This window comes from Papaver somniferum, chromosome 9 (genome assembly GCF_003573695.1).
Source record: "Papaver somniferum cultivar HN1 chromosome 9, ASM357369v1, whole genome shotgun sequence".
Lineage (NCBI taxonomy): Eukaryota > Viridiplantae > Streptophyta > Magnoliopsida > Ranunculales > Papaveraceae > Papaver > Papaver somniferum.
The window spans coordinates 146,793,063-146,814,858 of NC_039366.1; the positions used below are offsets into that span (position 1 = coordinate 146,793,063).

The window sequence follows — 21,796 nt, forward strand, 5'->3', positions numbered from 1 at the left end:
TTCCGGATGTACCAGTAGTCGTTGATCCTATTTTTGTGGATTCCCGGGAAGTTCTTGGGGCGATCAAGAGCTTCCCAAAAGGCACATCGTGCGGCCGAGATGGGTTACGTGCACAACATTTAATCGATGTTTCGGGTGGAGCAGCAGTTGCAGTTGCGGATGACTTAGTTTCTTCCATCACAGGGGTGGTTAATCTTTGGTTGGAAGGCAAATGCCCCAGCGGTTTAATCAAGTTCATAGCTAGTGCACCCCTAACACCGCTACTTAAACCCGATGGAGGGTTAAGGCCTATTGCAGTCGGCACGGTTTGACGAAGGTTAGTTTCTAAGGTTGCTGCTTTCTCAGTCGGCAAGGACATGACTTCCTATTTAGGGAACTACCAATTTGGTGTTAGGGTGCCTGCAGGGGGAGAAAGCATTTTACATGCTGTTAATGGCCTTTTGGAGTTGAAGGGGCAGTCAGACAAGATGTCAATGCTACTTATTGACTTCTCCAATGCATTCAATATGGTGTGTAGATCTCATCTCCTCAGGGAGGTTCGGCTTCATTGTCCAGGTATTTCTCGATGGGTAGAATTTTTCTACTCAAGACCTGCTCGACTCTATTATGACCAGTATATTCTGTCTTCGGCACTCGGTGTTCAACAAGGTGATCCCCTTGGTCCTCTGTTGTTTGCCTTGTCTCTTCACCCTCTTGTGAAGTCTATTGCTTCCCGTTGTAAGCTTGATTTACATGCCTGGTACCTTGATGATGGTACGATTATTGGTGATACACTTGAAGTTGCTAAGGCTTTGAGTATAATAGAAACCGAAGGGCCAAGTAGGGGTTTACATCTCAATATCAAGAAGACAGAGGTATTTTGGCCTTCTATTGACCCCAGAAGCACTGCTGATGGTGTATTCCCACTTGATATTGGTAGACCTACCAATGGCGTTAAACTTTTGGGGGGACCAGTGAGTTTGGATCTTAATTTTATTAGTGATATATTGGTGAACAGGGTGAATAAGACTGTTCAACTAATGTCTGCAATTAAAAAACTCCAAGACCCTCAGAGTGAGATGCTATTACTTCGCAATTGCACTGGTGTGTCAAGATTATACTTTGCAATGCGTACTACCAATCCAGCAGCCCTGCAACGTGCCATTGATCTCTTTGATGACCATTTACTTAGGTATTTGAGGCTACTAATTACTGGTGATGGTGCGGGTTTTGACCCTTTACAGAAAAGATTAGCTACTTTACCTATCAGAGATGGTGGACTAGGCATTTACACCATGGCTGACACCAGTACCTACTGCTACCTTGCTTCTCAGAGTCAGACAGCTTCGGTACAAAAAATAATTCTGGGGGATTTATTCTCAACAGGCAAAGGTTCTGCTTATCAGTTGGCTCTTCAAAATTTTATCCAGGTATGTGGATAACCTCCTTCTTATTGTGTCGATGATACTGCCCCCCCTTCCATGCACTCCTTGGCAGTCACTTATTTTGATGCAGTCAAGAAGAAAATTCCAGACCAATTTTCTATGTCTGCAAGAGATTCCATTTTGTGGCAGTGTAACCGTGTTAAGCATGCTCAGGATTATATATTGGTTGTCCCCATTAGTGGGCTTAATCAGTGCCTCGGGTCTAGACAGTTCAGAGCTGTACTTTGCTATCGCCTTGGCATCCCACTTTTTGTTGAGAATGGCTTATGCTCTAGTTGTAACAAATCTATGGACATTTTTTGGGACCATGTGCTTCATTGTGCTAAAGATGTTGGAAGTAAGTTTCGACATGATCTTGTTCGAGATGTTGTAGTTGATATTTGTTACAAAGCTAACGTGCCTGCGCGCAAGGAAGTATCTCTTGGTATGGTGTCAGATGATGGCAAGGACTTGAGGCCTGCCGATATCCTTGTTCTCAACTGGGAGAATGGTCAAGATGTTTGCATGGATGTCACAGGTGTCTCGCCCTTCACTGGTGAAGGCATTCGTTCTTTTGTCCCAGGTAAAGCTATTTCTAAGGCGGTTTCGCGTAAGCAGGATAAATATTTGGAAAAGTGTGCTTCACTTGGATATGGTTTGGGTGTCTTAGCGTTTTCTACTCTTGGGGAACTTGGTGAAGATACTTTGTGTTTTTTCAAGCGCCTGAAGAATTGTATTGTTAATAACGATGCTAGTAGTGGTTTTGGTAATTTTATTTTTCATAGATTAGGCATTGTTATTCAAAGAGGTGTTGGAGCCCAGCTTGTTGCTATGTTACCAACTAAAGGCTTTGTATAAGTATTAATTATTAAGCATGAAATAATATTTTTCCAAATTAAACAAAAGAAAATAAAAATAAGGGCACTTTAGCCATTACCATAAATATATAATAAGGGATTCTCATTTTTACTTCATAATGACCTAATAAAAATATGATGAATGGTCCCCAAAAAGTCGTCTTCTCTTAAGGTGTAGAGTATCCAAATTTGGAGATGGGATAGCCCCTTTTATTTGGAAGGTTTTTTTTTTAGGGTATGATGAATTGGGTTACTTTTATCTAGGATATAGAATGTCTCATGAGTTTCCAAATAACTTGGCAGTTTGAAATAACTAAATTACTTGTTGTGTTTTAAAATAACTAAGCAGATTCGTCTAGGTTGAATCCTTACCAACCTAGCCAATTTTAAATGATATTTTGGCTATCACTAAACATTACATGTGTAGGGATAACTACAGTTTATACCTATAGACGAATTTGAAAGATACTACTAATTATAATTAATGTTCGGTTAGGAAGCTTAAGTCAACTCAATCGAACTTGACCTTTACTACAGGTCATATGAGTTTCATTTGCAAGCGGCTAAATTTTGAGAGTATTTTCTAACAAAAAAAGTTCTTCAAAATTTATTGAAACTGTTATTATGGAAACAAGTAAAGTTTGGCGATGGTTTTCGGAGCAAAACATAAACGTAAGCTAGTTTGAATGGGTTTTTAGTGTTCCAAGTCTGATCAAATACTAAAAACAAGTCAAATCATTTGAGTTATATGTTTAGCTAGGTTTGGGTACTCGCTTTCCTAGCAGAACTTGTTGTATAGGCAGGATGGCAGGGTTGTTAATTCAAACTACCCGAATCTCTTTTAATATTTATATAACGTCGTGAGTTATGTCATTTTTTGTAGTTTGTATGTGGAGATATTCTGAAACTTTCCACCACTATAACCAAGGACTAACGGGTTACGAATTAATGTGTAATTTTTCAGCCTTTCCACACACACACAAAATAATCGATATGTAGACATTGGAAAGTACTTGGAGGTTACAAATCCAAAGACCGTTAGGCGATATGTGTACACAAAAGAAACTGATATCCAAAAACTTCCCACTACTATGAACAACGACTGATAAGTTACAAGTTGATGTGTTATTTGAGTTGCCTAATCTTGTTTCTCAATTGTATCTAGAAACTTCCATCACTATGACAAAGGACTGGCAAGTTAGAATTCATGTTAAATTTATAAACCTTTCCACACATACGCAAAAAAACAATATGTGAACATTTGAAATTATGACTGGAAAGTTAGAATTCATGTTAAATTTATAGACCTTTCCACACATACGCAAAAAACCAATATGTGAACATTTGAAAGTACTGGGAGATTATAAATTCAGAAACTAGTAGACGATATATGGACAGAAAAGAAGGTGATATCCAGAGAATCCCCAGCACTATGACCAAGGACTGGTAGGTTAATAATCGAAGTATAATTTGGATAACCTAAACTTGTCTCTCACCTGCATCCAGAAACTTCCCACCACTATGACCAAAGACCATTAGGTTAAGAATAAATATGTAATTTGTGAACCTTTCCACATACAAACCTGCAAATAAGGTGATATGTAGATGTTTGAAAGTACTAGTAGGTTACGAATCGAAAACTGGTAAGTGATATATAACACAAAAAATTATGATATCCAGAAACTTCTCACCAGTATGATAATAATTGGTAGATTACAAATTGATGTGTAATTTTTGAAACACATACCATAAAATAAGGCGATATACAGACATTTAAATGCCCCAAAAAACTTGGTCGTGGAAATCATGAAAGAAATGATGGTGTTTATTATAGTTTAAAACAATCAAACTAAAAATGTTTATACCTATGATAAAAAAAAAGGCTCAAGTTTCAAATTGATTCTTGAGAAAAGCTGGACGTGAAAAATTCATAAGGAAAATAACAGTGTTTATCATTCAAAAACTGAGAAGAAATATATAACATGAAAAGAAAATCCATTGCCCCTAAACCCAATATTTCTTTGCATTGATCAAAAAAGATGGTATTTGAGCAATATTATGTGTGATCTTTACAATCATCCAGATTACTCTTGTTGGATCTTCTCTGTTTTCAAGGTTATTTAGCGAAGAAATTTGTAGCAATAATCAGAATGGTCAAACAAAGATTTCCACCGAATATATGTGGATTACCTAGAGTAATAATACCCCTACAAAATAATTTTCATAAATTAATAAGGTTGTTGAATGATAGATTGTATTTTCCAATAAATTAATAATCATGCTAAAATAATAAAAAATTTCGGTCTTGAGTCAGGAAAAACATACTAAATTAATAGTTCGTTAAATTAGAAACTAATAAAAAAGATTAAATTTTAATAGGTCCCTAATGCATAAATTAATAATACTCTAATTTGTTCAAAACTAATAAATTAATATATTCTAATTTGTTAAATTATAATATAACGTGTGTCGTATAAGTAATTTCGTGTGTTCTGATTTTGGTTTGTATCGTTTGTCTGCAGTTATTAAATAACATGACAATTAGTTCTAGTATTTTTTTTAAGTGTCATGTGTTTTAACTGAGTTTATTTTAACATTAAAACGATTAACCACAGTATTTGGATGTTACTTTCATTGTGAAGAGATTAAAACATCGATGTTGTCCAGATAAGAGAATGCACAGATAACATGTTCAAGGAATTCAGCCGTGGAAGTTTTGCAACTTTAGACAATGTTAAATATTACTTAGTGAAAGTTTAAACATTGATATATGAGACGGGTTCAAGAAATTCGGTTATAGAATCATTGCAACTTAGAACAGGTTCGATGTTGCTATATACTTGGTGGTCGTCAATCCAGGAGCCAAAGCGTTTTTGCCTTTGTCAGCGATAGGTCAGGAGTCAACAACACACCTTAGTGAACGCCAGAAACTAAGAAGTACTTAGACGATCGCACAAACCAAGACAATAAAGTCCATCACTTAACCTTGAACCACGGAAGCATGCAATCCCCTAGACGTGTGTTGTGTAATTTGGACATATGTCAAGGCATGTACTTAGTTCTCCTTTGCAGGAGTGAATTACGCAAGGAAATTCCATCCCAAAGAGGAAATGCCTTGTGAGCGATAGATCAAGAGGAAACATCACACCTTAGAGAACACCAGGACTAAGAAGTACAGACCTTTGCGGATATTACCATTACTGCATCGCTGCAATGCATCAGACCACCTTGATGCTTGCTCCAGTTGATAAAAAGTAACTAGTGGTGTTCTTCTACCACTACCAAACAGTGCTCCAGTTGAGAATCATGGAAAAGTCTCACAAATGTAGGTTCTCTCATAATCTTCTTATCTGGTGTTTCCCTATTCTCCTTCGAACTCCCCGGTGAACTACACAAAAAAACAAAAAAAAATATGATCGTTCTCTGGAACCCTTGACGAAATACTAAAACAATTTTCCGGAGTGGATTACGCAAAGAATTGTGATCCATTGATGTCAAATTCCTTTGACATGATAGATCAGGAGTCATCATCGCACCTTAGTGAACATCAGAAACTAAGAAGTACAGACGTTTACGGATACTACCACTACTGCGTCGCTGAAATGGATCCTTCCACCTTGAAGCTTGATCCAGTTGTGGAAGAATAACTAGTGGGTGTTATTCTTTGCTTGGTATCACTTATTCGCTTGTATAAGCGAAAATAACTTTTGACTTACGGGTAATTATGATTTTTTCTTTAACCCTTCTTGGTATAGAATTCCTTAGTTGGATAATAGTAAATGGCACGTCCATACGGGAGCATTATCAAAAAAGTCCGTCCCTATCTGAACCATTAATTTGTACGTATTTATAGTTAAAATCCAAATTACTTATCTAGTTTTGATGTTAGACTTTTACCATTTAAAAGAAAAAAAATAGTGAACAACCAGAACATTAATGAAATAATAATAATAATAATTATACGTGTAAATATGTGAGAATCAGACCAAAGTAAATAATAATAATAATAATAATAAATTAATATTAGATATTTTCTAAAAAGAGATTTCGGAATTACAGGTTGGGTATTAGTTGGAAATATGAAAACCGAAATTAGATACATATCGTATATCTTAAGAATCTTTCGATTTTGGAATTTCCTTGTTGTCCAAACAACCATGATCTATAAATAGTTGAGTTTGAATTTCTTGAAAATTATCCTAAGAGCCAAACAAACTTCATTCGTGTTGTTTCTTGTGGAGCCGACTATCCGGAGAGGAAAGTACCCAAATTAGGCGAAATATTTTACGTCCGCTCGTTTAAATACTTCTGTGGGATCAAGAAACTCTACGAGTACCGTTGGTGGGAAACTAGATAATTGCATTATTATTTTAGTTTTTCGTTATTGATTTGATTGACTAACGGTTGTTGAAACTTTGAATGCACTTAGTTTGATTATTCTTAAGAGCCTTCTCTTCTGACATAATGTAACTCAAACTAGATCAAAATATTGACAGGATCTTCAGAACTGTTTTTAGATCTGAAGATAACTTGTGATCATCAATTGTTAACAGACTCGGTTCTATGCGTGATCGATCATAAGTGGGATCAAGTTTGTGTTATGCAGGTACAATAGAAGGCAATTGAAGATTTAAAGACAAAAAGATTTTTTTGATTGGTTTTCGCATCTCGTGATATTTGTGCACAAATCTTGATCGGCTGGGATCCGACTAAGATCTAATTTATCTTTGATGGATTTGATCAAATAGTCGTATAGATCGGCAATTATCATTTGGTGGTATTCTTCAGTATTTGAATCTGATAGTTGTTAATCTAGATCTGATTATTTCGGATTTGGATTGATCTTACCCGACAAATGAGTTTATTGGAGTAGTTATCAAAAAACTTTGTTTCTTTACTGTTTGGAAGACGATCAAAAGGAGTTGAGTTCTTAAGACTTTACATCGGTAAAGCAACTCAGGATAGTGATTTCTATCTTGGGATTCACTGCGTTGGCCAGACGGTTGTAGGTGCATGGATACTGAGGGAACTAAGTAACTACGGGTATATTACTTGTTCTCAACTTTACGAAGTTGAATTTGTTCTTTGTATAGCGGCTTAATTCTGAGAGTATTCAAAACTTGACTAGGTCCCGGGGTTTTTCTTTATTTGTGATTTCCTCGTTAAGAAAATCATGTGGTGTCATTTACTTTACTTCCTCATTATAATTGTCTTATTCTAATTAAGTGCACTTGTATGTTAAATCCAATACACTTGATTGTGATCCTATAATATATTGGTTTCATACCGTAACTAATATCAAGTGTGTACCTTGTTGTTGTATTGTCTCGACTTTGTCCATAGACGATCATACTTGGCATTGGACTTATATATAGGTTGAAACGAAAAGATCGTGGTATACTTGGGTACCCTCGTCATTTCGAATGAAGACATAAAACAAAAACACGGATGATTGTGCATCATTCTTAAACAAGAACTTCTTTTTTTGTGAAGCATGAAATTTATTAAACTATTAAAGAATTACTACGCGAGGGTAAGTGGTACCCCAAAGATTATAATTGGATCGGTATGCCTAGAATCTTCAGCAACATGATGGCAGAATGCGATCAGCACTCTCCAGATCAGGATTGCATCAGGGGAAGTGTTGGAATTGGCGAGTGGATATGGTTTATGATGTCGACGGGTGATAGGCCCTTAATGCTTCATATAAGAAAAATTATATTTTTGAGGGACGCGACGATATCCAAAGGAAGTTGTTTGTTGATAATGGTTTTGGTTGTGATTGGTCAAATGTGGTAACCAGATTCCTTATGTTGAGGTGTAATACCTATTTATTACCTGTGTATCTCCTTTTCTCTTTTTCCTGCTTGATCCATAGGGAAGTCTTTGACTTGATTTTTTAGATGAGAATCATGCATTGGTCTTTTAACAAATATATATTGAATAATAAAATTAGAATTAAATTTAATTTGAAAATAAAATATTAATTGTAATCAAAAGCATCTTATTTTGTGAACTAATTGTCATAATGGTATTAAAATTTGATTGAACTGAAAGTAAAACGAAAAAGAAAACGAATTTGATTACATATATGGATTTAGCATTTTGAAACTGAAACTGAAAAAGAGAAAGAAATTGGCAGAACAAGTAACAAACAACAGATATGTGGGAAGAAATCACCTACAAAAATCGATCAAACCACAAAATAACTTGAACAGTTATTGAGTAGATAATGCATAAAAAGAGAAACCAAATCTCTGGAAAAAGAAAGTGGAAATTGAATAAATACCCCTCCTTTTCAGGGGTCTTCACAAGTACCCCTAAGGGGTATATTTTAAATTATTAGGATCTAGTTTTTGTCACATCTAAAATTATACTAAGTCAATTCATCCTCCGTAGAAGGTTGGATTGACGTTTTCACGCGTCTTTATTTTCATTATTCAAAAAAATACTAGTTCATTTTCATTATCTACTTAAAATATACCTCTTAGAGGTTTTTTTACAAAGAAAAGAAAAAAAAAGAGTACGTAGATAATCCTCCCAAAAAAACAAATATTGAGCAAAATGCCGAAGATCGATGCTGTTAAGTAATACATGACGCAACTCATCATAACTGGATCACGCCTTCAGTGTTCAGGCTGAGGCACACACTTTAACTCACCTACACATAAACGTGCACTCGGCAGCACACTATTAGTCTATTTGTGGTTCTTGAAAGTTGAAATGCTTTAACTGATCTTTCGGTTTGTTTTGATAGAAAAGAAAGACATCATGTTCCATGAAAATTACCGGCAGATGCCATTCCCATCTCAAAGGGTCGACCAAATGACAAAATAGCTAACATGAGATGGATCGGCGAAAGACAAAAGTAAAGCAAATGAGTACTCCTGTGGATTTTTCTTCTTGCTTGGCTTTCGAGAAGGTAACACTTTGTTTTGTTGCTAAACAAATCATGCTGACATCTGCCGTCGCGTCAAGCTAAATCTCGTATTAACAGAAACAATTGTCAGTATACTCTATGGACATAAAAGCTAGTGGTTTGGATTCGGTTCAGGTTTTTGCGTCTAGATAGAGTATGTATGTCTTCGCAATTAAGTTTATTTTTCTTTTTTGCCAAAAATGGCAGTCTGTGGGCCATTGTATACTGAGGTTAAATGAGGAGTCCCTTTGCAGTCAAAAGATGCCAGATCTCCCCACAGGTGTGACGAATGCAAGAAAATTTTATTACAGGTAAGGTATCCTCTCTCCTTTTTTGTTGTGGCGAGATTGGGTATACCCAAATCAAAATGGACCTAGTGCTCTTGTTAAGGGGTGGTTAAAATTGGTGATTTTATTTTAATATCCTTGAACTAATTAACTGAAAATTAAACCCTAAAATTAAAAAACTCTTAATCTTCCCTAATCTCTCTTCTCTAATCTCTCTGCCCTTCCCCTTCATCTTCTTCCGTTTGTTCCATCAACCCAAAATCTTCAACATTGATTTTCCAACATTGGCCGGCGAAAAGAAGACTCTAAGTGATGTATAAACTTAAACCCATCATTCTGTTGTGTGATTTGGTTGTTATATAATTGTTATATTAGGTTAGAAATCAAAAATTATGATTTATATGTCTTTGGCCGGCAAGGTCGTGATATGTATATCTTGCCGACTTTTCATAATAGTCATGGCGACTGTAAATTTTTTTCAACAGCCGGCAGGGTATTTTTTGAAGACCTTGCCGGCCAATACAGCCGGTAAGGTCGTGACATGCATATCTTGCCGACTTTTCATAATAGCCATGGCGACTGTAAATTTTTTCAATAGCCGACAAGGTATTTTTTGAAGACCTTGCCGACTAATAAACAGCCGGCAGGGTTTTTTTTTAAAACCTTGCCGACTAATACATTTTTCTCAACAGCCGACAGAGTATTTTCAACAGCCGGCAGGGAATTTTTTGAAGACCTTGCCGACTTTTTTTCTGTCGTCTCCTGTATGTCAAAAAAAAAAGTCGGCAAGGTCTTCATCGTCGACCTTGCCGACATTTCATACTTTCAGAACTGAAAGTGTTGATTTCTGATCTAATTTTGAGTATGATTTCATACAACATCTTTGCAATCCCCTCTTTAGAAGTGTTAAGGTAGTGTGCTTTCATTTCCGTTCCAAAAGATTTTCTCAAAACAAATTTTTTTCATCAAAAACCTTCCCAAATAAGTTCAATCAAAAACAAATTTCATAACTCAATTTCATAATTGGAGAAGTTTTAATCTACTTAATTAATTAACCTAATTAGATTAATGTTAATTAAACAAGGACATATTAGCCATTTAGAAAATACAAGGTTAAGGGGTGGCTTGGTTTTACTTCATAATGACCAGATATTGTCTTATTGGGTATACCTCAATTAATCTGGGCAGGTTTTTTATTTAGTTATCCAGGGCTTGGAAAACTCCTACCTTAATGTAGCTTCCAATTCTGTTCTTCTAATTGGTTGGCACCCCTCCCACGTTTCTCAGCATATTTTCGAATTATCTTTTCTGATATTGTTTCTGGAAATGTAAAATTCACACTTTGTCAACTTTTCATGAAGTATGCAATCCTTTCCAATAATGACAATTCTTTGTAATAAATGACAATTAAAACATAGGCGGTCATCCTTAATTTCTTGGTTCTCTTACTACATAAACAACCTATTTCACTACTTCTCAAATGACACACCTACCAAACTTGTAACAAACCTGGGATGGAATAAAAACTCTCTTTACTTTCTTTCTAATCTATCCATAATCTTGTTTTGCTTTCTTCATCCGTGCATCACATCCCATCACACAAGATGCAAACAACGAAAAAAGAACAAGCAAGAATAACAAAAACAATCAGTCGAACACGAGCATACTGGCAATCACGTTTAGGAGCAGCATTCAGGACCGCATTAGCGTGCACCATCATTGGTTTCGTAACCCTATTCAGCCCTGTTGTACTCCAAAAGGAAGTAGCATTTCCAGCTTTGTCGTATGTAACGGTAATTCTTGTCGTAACAGAAGCGACATTAGGTGATACAGTTCAAGGTTGCTGGCATGCCTTATTTGCTACTTGCCAAGGAGCAGTACCAGCTTTCTTAATTTTATGGCTTGTTGGACCAGCTAGGTATTCAATTACTGCATCTGTTCTTGCTGTGACACTCACAAGTTTTGCTGTTATGCTGCCAGAATCAACTCACCTGATTTGTAAGCGGATCGCTCTTGCCCAAATTGTAATTTTATACTCGGTCACTTCTGTCAAAGGTGTTCACACCAAGGTTTTTATGCACCCGGTGCACGTTGCGGCCAGTACTGGTGTTGGTGCTTTTGCTGCTCTTTTAGCGTTGGTTTTTCCGTACCCTCGACTCGCAAGTTACGAGGTAAGTAACCTAATTAAGCCCCAAATTCAGCTCAACATTTTGATTTTTGCATAAAATTTTGAGTACTGATGTTGCAGGTTAGAAAAAATTGTTTGGTGTTCAAAGAGAATTTTTCAAGAAGACTGAATCTTTTAGTGAATGCATTTTGTGCTGAAAACAAAACATCCGCACTAGCATCAATATCTCAAGCAAAATCTTTGGGCAGAACAGGGACCACTCTAATCCAAAACATCAAAATCAAACAGGTGCTTATTTTTTCAACTTTTACAAGTAGATGAAATTAAAAGCAATTTAAATTCTCATGTAAACTACTTTTTATTTGAACAGAAAAGCATGCAGTGGGAGAAACCCTTGAACAGATTGACTAAACAGTATGACATGAATCCAACAGACAGATTTCAAGCCTTAGAAATACCCTTAAAAGGGATTGAAATTGCTTTAACTTCTTCTACTTCATTTCCTGTCAGAGTTGTGGATCAAGAACTTAAGAGTCTTCTATTTACACTAAAAGAGCAAACAAATTTGCATTTGAACCAAGCTAGTCATGCTTCACCTAGTTGCACCTCCACTGTTCCTGAAACTAACGGAAAAGAACTTCTACCCAAGTTGTTCCTCCAACCTCCTCATACCATTAACTTCCTTACCAGAAATGATTTACCATCTTTCTTCTTTCTATTTTGCATGAAATTTCTCAATGATGAATCTATGATAAGTCAAAGTGCCGACTCCACAAACAAACCCGGAACCAATATTCAAGAGTTGATGCAAAAACAATATCAGTGCACCAAGAAACTATTCATGATCAGCAATTTGTTCAGGAGAACTAGTACTAAAAGATTGATATATGCTGCCAAATGTTCTGGTTCATTAGGTCTGGCTGTGTTATTTGGGATGATTTTTAATAAAGAGAATGGATTCTGGGCAGGACTTACAGTCGGGGTTGGCATGGCAGGTGGAAGAGAAGCAACATACAAGATTGCAAATAATAAAGCACAAGGAACAGTGTTAGGAACCATATATGGACTCTTAGCTTGCTTTGTTTTTACAAGACACTTGGTATTTAGATTTCTGTCACTTATTCCTTGGATTATGTTCGCTAGTTTTCTGAGACGAAGTCGAATGTATGATCAAGCTGGTGCTGTATCAGCAGTCATTGCTGCATTAATCATGTTAGGCAGGAAGAATTATGGACCCCCAAGTGAATTCGCCATTGTCAGAGTTACAGAAGCCTTCATTGGACTTTCTTGTTCAATCATGCTGGAAATTCTCTTGCAACCCACTAGAGCCTCTACAATGGCTAGGGGTGGAATATCGAAGAGCTTAAAGTTACTTTACGAGTTCGTCGAATCGATTGATTTTTGCATTGATTCTGGAAACAAATCGAAGATGTTTTTGAAGGAGTTGAATGAGAAAGAAAATAAGCTTAGGGTCAGTATTAATGAACTATGCAATTTCATTGCAGAAGCTGGAGTAGAACCAAACTTTTGGTTCATACCTTTTCATGGTGTCTGTTATGGTAAGTTACTAGGTTCCTTGTCAAAAATGGTGGATGTTATGCATTTTGCAACACAAGCAATTGGTCTCTTAGTACAAGAGTCTCATAAATTTGGTGCAACTTGGGTTATACTTCAACAATTGATAGGTGAAGATTTACAACTTTTAAGAAAATTGGTCAATTCTTCTGTACAATGTTTTGAGAAAGTAACTTCAGTAGCATCTCTAGAGAAACTAGAAAAAGAGTTAGAAAGTAAGAACATCTCTTGTGACGTAGAATCAGGTCAATCTGTGGCAAATGGAAGCGAGTTTAATGTTTTGATAAGCGAAAATGAAGAGGCATTAGAAAAAGTTCTGAGTTCTTTTGTGAAACATACTAGAGAATTGGTTGATGAATCTCACGGTTTTGAAGGGGATGATCGAGACAAAATCAAGAGCCAATTGGTTCTTTGTTTGAGTGCATTGGGATTTTGGATTGACAGTTTAATGAAAGAAACAAGAGAGATAGAGAAAAGTGTTCAGGAATTGGTTCAATGGGATAATCCTACAAGCCATATAAATATGTCAGATATTTACTTCAAGATAAATGCTTTGCACACACATAACAAAGAGCAACATACAGTACTCGACTAAAAGCGATGTAAGTTATTCGACAGTGCTTAGCAGAGCTGGTTGAACTTGTTAGGAGATCTTGGATTAGATTGGATGCCAATGTTCAACAATGATATTTACTCTGATTTTGCTTGGAGAGAGACACTCAGACAGTTTTCTTGTTGAGATTAATAATACTGGACTATTTGGCCTTTTATTGAACTTGGAAAGAGAATAGATGCACATTCTCGGTAGAAGAGATTAGCGCTTATACTTTGCACTGGCGTACAACCTCCTAAATGATCCTAAATAGAGTTCTTAGAGGGATCAAGTTTGAAGATTTTGTATTCAAATGGGATGCCATTTTTAGGAGATAGCTGGGTACACTTTACAGAAATCCCTCAAGGGACTTGGCCTTGCACGTGCTTATAGTTTTCTTATACTCCCTCCGTCCCACTCCTAAGTGACCTATTTGAAATTTGCACAATTTTTAAGACAAGCAAGGAAAATAGTATTTTTAATCATTTTTTACAATTATACCCTTATGAATAATAAATAGTGAAATTTAAAAATGGTTTATCTCTCAAAATACTCCACGGATGTTCGCAAATTTCATACAATTGAAAAGCATTTTAAAACACCTATGTAACGAATATAAACATGCCTATCAAATTATACATATTTCATATATTATTTATAATTAACTAAAAGGATAATTCCGGAATATCTCATTGTTTAGTGATATAGATCACTTATCATTGGGACAAAATCTAAAATCAAATAGGTCACTTAGGAATGGGACGGAGGGAGTAGTAAAGTTATGTCGTTTTGAGTGGCAAAATCTGAATGCAAGCTAATATTATGATATATGGATTTCTCTGTTCTTGTTTCTGGTCAAATACACCGTTGAAGCTGTTTTTTAGTACAAATTATATTTGGAGAGAGTTGAGATTACAAAAAATAAATAATGATAACGATTTGGTCCACGGTAAGTAATGATAATGATGATAACAACAAGGAGAACTAATGAAAGAGGTAACATATGTGCACTAACGAAGCAAATGAAATTTGATATCACCCACTAATTAAGCGCATCGGGACCAAACTTAAGCGCACAAAAAAGTTGTTAATTATTCAATTAGAAAGCAATTAAGGTATTCTAAAAGAATAGTGAAACTTACCTCTTCTATGGTAAATTTGTTTACGTACTCTTTTCTGGCACCTCTGCTATGGATAGAACCGATATGGGGCTTGCTGTTGGAGTGACGATTCGAGTTATACCTGTCTCGTTCAGGATTTAAACTAGCCTGTGCCGCCCGTTTTACACTTGGCCCTTCTTTGTTCAGTCTAGTGAAGCTTACTGGCTGATTAGAGCCTTATATTCCATTTCGACATCGGTCGCTTTTTAAGCATAAAAACTTCATAAAGCAGTACACTTACCAATAATCTCCACAAGAACAAAGGCCGCCCTTAAAATGATGGAACCGATTGCGATCTCTTAGAATGATATCTCGTTCATGGATCTTTGAGATAAGCTTCATGGCACAATGACAATCATCACAGACACGAAGATTTTTCATTACCCGTAGTGGCATTCCTGGGGCAGTCTTAATAAGTCCAAAAGCTACTGCAACCTTCTCACTGTGATGAAGTAGTGAATTTGCTTTATCCTCTTCCTCCTCCATGTTGATTAATACTTTTGAAGTATCAGGAACATAGCCTGCCAGTTTTATTTTTTCGGCAATTTGATCCAACATCCTGTATATCTCTTTTGAATGCCGATGAGACTTATCTTCCACAACAAATGAATAGGTTCTGTTTTCAATTTCGATGGTACTGCACCCTGGTATCTTTGATATTTTATTTTTCTTCATCATCTTCCTTATATTTACTGCTTCCTCCCATTTTCCATTTGCTGCATAAATATTCGATAGAAGCACAAAATCTCCATGGTAATGAGGTTCCAGTTCAGGGATCTTCTTTAAAACCAACTCTCCCAAATCCACCCTTTTATATAAATTACAAGCTCCCAAGAGGGTTCTCCATATAACGGCATTTGGTGCAAAAGGCATCTTCATGATCAAATCATAAGCTTCACCCACATGCCCATGTCGACCCAGAAGGTCAACCATGCACCCATAGTGCTCCACCTGAGCTTTGATCTTGTATCGTTTTCTCAGATCAGCAAAAAGCTTTTTACCTTCTTCTAACAGACCACTGTGACTGCAAGCAGAGAAGACTGAAACAAGGGTAATTTCATCGGGCTTAACCTTTGACTTCACCATAAGATGAAACAGACTAACAGCTTTCTTCCCCAGGCCATTAATGGCTAAGCCATTGATCATGGCTGTCCAACAGACAACATTCCTATTAGGTATCTCCTCAAAGACTTCCAATGCTCTCTCTATTAACCCACATTTAGAGTACATATCTACAAGAGCTGTTTTTACACTAATTTTACCGTCTAAATTGTTTTTCTCAAGATATGCATGAACCCACTTCCCTAATTCAAGCGCACCAGCATGAGCACATGCAGAGAGAACACTAACCATTGTTATCTCATCAGGTTCTGATCCATGAACCTGCATATCCCTAAACAAATTCAGAGCTTCCCCTGAAAACCCATTTTGTGTATAACCAGCAATTATCGAATTCCAAGTCACAGTATCTCTTTCGGACATTTTATCAAACACAGCCCTCGCATCATCAACGACACCACAGGTGCAGTAGAAATGAATCAAAGCATTCTTAACATGAATATCTGATTCAAACCCAGTTTTAATAACATGGGCATGAATCTGTTCACCTTCTTCGATCCCATGAAGCCGAGAACAGACTTTAAATAATAACGGAAAGGTGTAATTATTTGGAGGGAAACCATCTCGATGTGTGAAGGAATAGAAACGAAATGCTTTTTCAGGAGTATTAGTTTCAGCCAAGTGTTTAATAATGTTGTTACGTATGAACACGGTCGGGTTTGATGATTGTGCGAAGAGGAGGAGAGCGTAATCTACTGATTCAGAACAGCGGTTTCCCAGACAAGCAGAGAGCAGCCGGTTTTGGGCTTGGTGGTCTTGAGAGAAACCGGTTTTAATGACACAGGTATGAAGTTGTTTGAGTTCTGCAAGGTTGTTGCATTGCTGAAGAAGATGGAAAGTGGTTTGCAGTTGGTTGGATTTTGAGAAGGTGGTCGTAGGGTTCTGATAATTAGAAGCTGCGCCAAGGGGGAGAGAAGGAGAGGTTATAGACAGTGAAGAAAGCATGACCTCTGGGAATCTGGCGGGAGAAAATCAAATTTTGAAGTACAACTCCGAATGCATGAGTGAATCATAGATATATTAGGTTGTTCAGAATCGAGCACCTCTCTCTATGGACCTATGTTGGAGAAAACTAAGCCTTTTAAGTTCTGCTTCCGTCAAAGAAGACCTGGAAAAGCAACAGTAAACAAATCCGCCACCTAGAATGTGTTTTAGACCCCGAAAGGAAATTACAGGAAGAGGCACTATATGGCTTAACCCGCAGTGTGTAGTCAAGAATAACTGGCTCTTTTGAACTTTTTGCAAACCACAAAAAAAAAAAAAAAAATCTAACACAAAAGAGATTATAACAGCAATTCAACCTTCAGCCCCAAAAGAATTCTAACAGCAGCAGTCACCACAAAAGAAGAATCAGAGCACCAGTATTAGGGTCTTCTCTTGGATTGCCATCAATATTACTCCTATTTAATAACTTTCAGCATTACATGCGTCATTTAACCATTTAACAATTGGAACCAATGAACCATATATGAAAGCAGCAGTCCCACCCATAATTAACTACTACATTAACCATATATATCCATAAGTAAATGGGTTCTATTACCAAAATTGACTAAACATGTATATCACTTAAGTTCTCATAAAAACAGTTGACTCCACATATCAGTCTCTAAGTAGACACGTTACAAAACATGTCTTAGTTGGTTGCATATTTTGGGTCAGCCACCACATAATGGTAAGCAATCACCAGAACAAATATAAAAATGCCAAGAAAGTTGGCAAAGAACCCGAGATCCTGGTCATCAATCATCTGCGAGAGAGAAACAACAAAAGAACAACATTAATCCAGGAAAGGGAAAGAATTTCAGAATCAAAACTCATGTTACCGAATCATAAGAGTACCCTTTGGCTCTCGTGATTGCATAACTAAGGGATCAAAGAGTTGAGAACAAGTTTTTATCAAATTCAACGCAGTAAGTACTGTTTATCAATGACATCAGACTTTAAAAATGTCATTTGTTTATGAGACGAGACGGACAAGACCTGGTTGTTCTAAACCTCCTTATCAGAAAGGAACAATTTGGTAATGTAAAAATGCCATTCGTTTATGAGACGAAACGGACAAGACCTAGTTGTTCTAAACCTCCTTATCAGAAAGGAACAATTTGGTAATGTGGTTGACTTTCACAATCCTACTTTATCACACTCAACAAATATAGAAACCAAAATATGCGCGGTGTGTTTACGATTAACAGAGCACCATACTTGATTAAGAACACTTTCCCTTTCATAACTGTTACAGAATGAAGTGCCAAATTAGAGGAGAATGGTAAAGGGTGAGACCCCAGCAAGTTAGCAGGAAAAAAGAGTAAGAGCTAAAGACCGGATTTAACAGCTCTTAGCATGATCAACTCCATCAGTTGATTCAAACCCTTTCATAACTGTTACAGAATGAAGTGCCAAATTAGAGGAGAATGGTAAAGGGTGAGATCCCAGCAAGTTAGCAGGGAAAAAAGAGTAAGAGCTAAAGACCGGATTTAACAGCTCTTAGCATGATCAACTCCATCAGTTGATTCAAACCTTGCCAGCTTACTTAATTGGCATTTTAATGCACTCACTATCCTTGTAAAAACCTAATAATTATGAGGATCTACTATCTTGATAAGAAAAAGCAAAAAGAAATTGATCACAGTGGGATTTGAGTCTAATGCGATATCCACTCCGCTATGTGACCATTGTTAGTTTCTGTTTTCAATCTATAAATCATAACTGAGTTTCTCTCTTAGGTCTACAGTACCATCTTCGGTTTAACAAAAATAAACCATCCAGGTAAATCTTTTGAAGATCATATAATTCGTAACAAAAATTACGAAATATGAAAAGAGAATCCGCATCCAGATGAATGTTTTCCAAGGAAAGAAACTGGGAGAACCTGCTGAAGATTCTCTGGAGAAGCACACATTCATCCGCATCTGAGACAAAAAATACTAAACCTAGACAGCTAGACAGATTGGGAAAACCCCTAAAGCTAAATCTAGACCTCAACACAAATCAACATCATAGCATTCAAAAAAAATCACCTTCACAGATATTAACAGAAAACTAACTATACAAGCTATGCATAACATCTGAATCCCTAGAGTTTGTGTAGAGAAGAAAAAATCAACTCTTCCTATCTAACCTTAATATGAGATATGAATCTGAATTTGGAGACTAAGACAAAACCTAGATTTCCAACAGTAAAATTACAGATCAAACGTGTCCAAATTTATATACAGACAATATTAAAAGAGAACCAAGTAAACTTACTGTGACTTGAGAGTATTAAGATTATTGCTTATCTGATTAACTCGCCAAGATTTCCCTCCTACTAGATCTAAACTTTTTTGGTATTCAAGATTATTGCTTATCTGATTAACCTTTTATAGACCCATCTTATGGTAAATTACAGATACATCCTTTGGTGGGTACGCCCTTTAGCCGAAGTTCTTGAGACAATGGCAAGTCAGGTAGGTTGAACCTGACAGGGTGTTAGCCAGATCCAAGCCGAAATTCAGCTAGGTTAACAAGATCCCATAAGGAATATTCTGATCACCAGACCCCTACACATTGATCATTTTGTATTCTTTGAATGTAAAATTTGATGAACAGCAATGTGTGTGATTCCCAACATCAATCTCTAGTTTGACAAGCTTAGTAGGGCCAATAGTGTAGCTGCATGGGAGCTAAAGTATGGACTGAGCAAAGGTTAAAGCTGTCTAACTACATCATACATTGTTAGCTGAGACATTTGATATTTGCATAAAGAAACTAAAAACTCAATTTCCAGAGACCACTTAGCACCAGAAATTTCCTACAAGCTGTCTAACTACATCATACATTGTTAGCTGTATAGACCCATCTTATGGTAAATTACAGATACATCCTTTGGTGGATACGCCCTTTAGCCGAAGTTCTTGAGACAATGGCAAGTCAGGTAGGTTGAACCTGACAGGGTGTTAGCCAGATCCAAGCCGAAATTCAGCTAGGTTAACAAGATCCCATAAGGAAAATTCTGATCACCAGACCCCTACACATTGATCATTTTGTATTCTTTGAATGTAAAATTTGATGAACAGCAATGTGTGTGATTCCCAACATCAATCTCTAGTTTGACAAGCTTAGTAGGGCCAATAGTGTAGCTGCATGGGAGCTAAAGTATGGACTGAGCAAAGGTTAAAGCTGTCTAACTACATCATACATTGTTAGCTGAGACATTTGATATTTGCATAAAGAAACTAAAAACTCAATTTCCAGAGACCACTTAGCACCAGAAATTTCCTACAAGCTGTCTAACTACATCATACATTGTTAGCTGAATCATTTGACATTTTTATGAAAAAACTAGGAACAAAAAAGCAACTGATCACAGTGGGATTCGAACCCACGACCTTTAGATTCGGAGTCTAATGCGATATCCACTCCGCTATGTGACCATTTTTGGTCTCTGCACACAACACTCTCAAGTCTAATCGACAAACAACTCAGTTAAACCACCAAGTATAGTTTTTTGTTATGGTAATAACAAAAATTAACAGAAAAGAAAAATTAAAACAACAACAATTAATACTATTTCACTAATTTCAATTTAATCTACATCCAGATAAATCTAGCCAAAGATCATACGAATCAAACAATACTATATGACAGGAAATAAGAACAGGTGTAAAAACAAAACATCAAAAAAGAAGATCTGAGATCTAAGAAATTAAAGGAAAAGAAAATTGACCAAAAATAAAAGGTAACGACATAAGAATAAAATTGTTGTGTTGTAGAACAGGAAACAAGATTTGATTTACTCACCGTCTTTATCTTAGATCACCAAAGATACCGTTTCCACTTTCAGCGATCAGATCGCACCCAACAATAACCGAAGGAAAGGATTCAGATTTTCACAGTTAAGAGAGGCTGAGGGACGAGGACGACTGCTCTGTTTCTGTAAACCAAAAGTCAAGCGCGTCTATAAAGTATAAACCAGAAGTTCAGGGCGTATGCACGCGACTCGTGAGTATAAGACCCTTCAAAAATACTCCCCCGTTTTAAGGTCGAGTCTAACGGGGGAGTAGGATTCAACTTGTGGGAATGTTATAAACATCCCTACTATCCATGGATCCTACACAAATATCTTTATGGATCTTTATTAATACCCCTAGTGGCAGAATTGAAATTATCAACAAAAAAATATCTCTCATAATCTTTTTTCTAACCTTCCTATCTTATACTCGCTTCTTCTTTATTTCTCGTTCAGAGAAAAATCAAAAGAACTCATCGACACCATTTTCATCACTGTACCACCAGCACCATCGTCGTTGCCGTTACCACCATCTTCATCGCTGCCATTATCAGGTCCATCACTACCTAATCCACCACCTATAGCACCACACCCAACTCTTGATTGATTGATTTTAATGAAAACTAATTTGGTAAAGAATCAACGAGTAAATAGTTTTCAAAGCTTAGATCTGGTGAGGAACTAACAAGAAAATAATTTTCAGTTATAAATCAACACCACCACCGTTACGAAGACGACCAACACCGTTTCAACAACGACAACTTCCTTTTCCAGATATAAAACGGAAAACTAATGTTATGATGGAGAGATTAATTTGAAATCAAAATCAAATCAGAAACTAATTTTTCAGATTCGGCGATTTATAGTTTTAGGTCTCAAATTCTGAAAATTTTCGAATTGAAGATTTGCATGTTTGATCCATCGAGCTTAAGAGCTTATAGTCAGTTTATAGCTCATCAATTTTTGTTGCGTAGAATTTTCAAGT

At 36.5% G+C, this 21,796-nt stretch overlaps 2 protein-coding genes and 1 non-coding gene across 4 annotated transcripts; 1 reads left to right on the forward strand and 2 right to left on the reverse strand.

Moving 5' to 3' along the window:
• The first annotated feature begins 11,070 nt into the window (after nucleotides 1-11,070).
• Nucleotides 11,071-13,764, forward strand: LOC113312682. The gene is made up of 3 exons (XM_026561419.1): nucleotides 11,071-11,637; nucleotides 11,715-11,882; nucleotides 11,965-13,764. The coding sequence occupies exons 1-3, from the start codon at nucleotides 11,071-11,073 to the stop codon at nucleotides 13,762-13,764; spliced, it is 2,535 nt and encodes an 844-aa protein (XP_026417204.1).
• A 903-nt stretch (nucleotides 13,765-14,667) lies between these two features.
• Nucleotides 14,668-21,106, reverse strand: LOC113313435 (dolichyl-diphosphooligosaccharide--protein glycosyltransferase subunit 4A-like). Of its 2 annotated transcripts, none has more exons than XM_026562202.1 (2): nucleotides 20,823-21,106; nucleotides 14,668-17,790 (listed from the first exon to the last, which is right to left on the reverse strand). In XM_026562202.1, the coding sequence occupies exon 2, from the start codon at nucleotides 16,983-16,985 to the stop codon at nucleotides 15,159-15,161; it is 1,827 nt and encodes a 608-aa protein (XP_026417987.1). In that variant the 5' UTR covers nucleotides 16,986-17,790; nucleotides 20,823-21,106; the 3' UTR covers nucleotides 14,668-15,158. The 2 variants fall into 2 exon arrangements, with proteins under 2 accessions (XP_026417987.1, XP_026417988.1); XM_026562203.1 differs by having other exon boundaries at nucleotides 17,323-17,790; nucleotides 20,823-20,830.
• TRNAR-CCG lies at nucleotides 20,383-20,455 on the reverse strand. Its single transcript has one exon. It is a non-coding gene; the product is annotated as a tRNA-Arg (tRNA).
• Nucleotides 21,107-21,796: the final 690 nt, after the last annotated feature.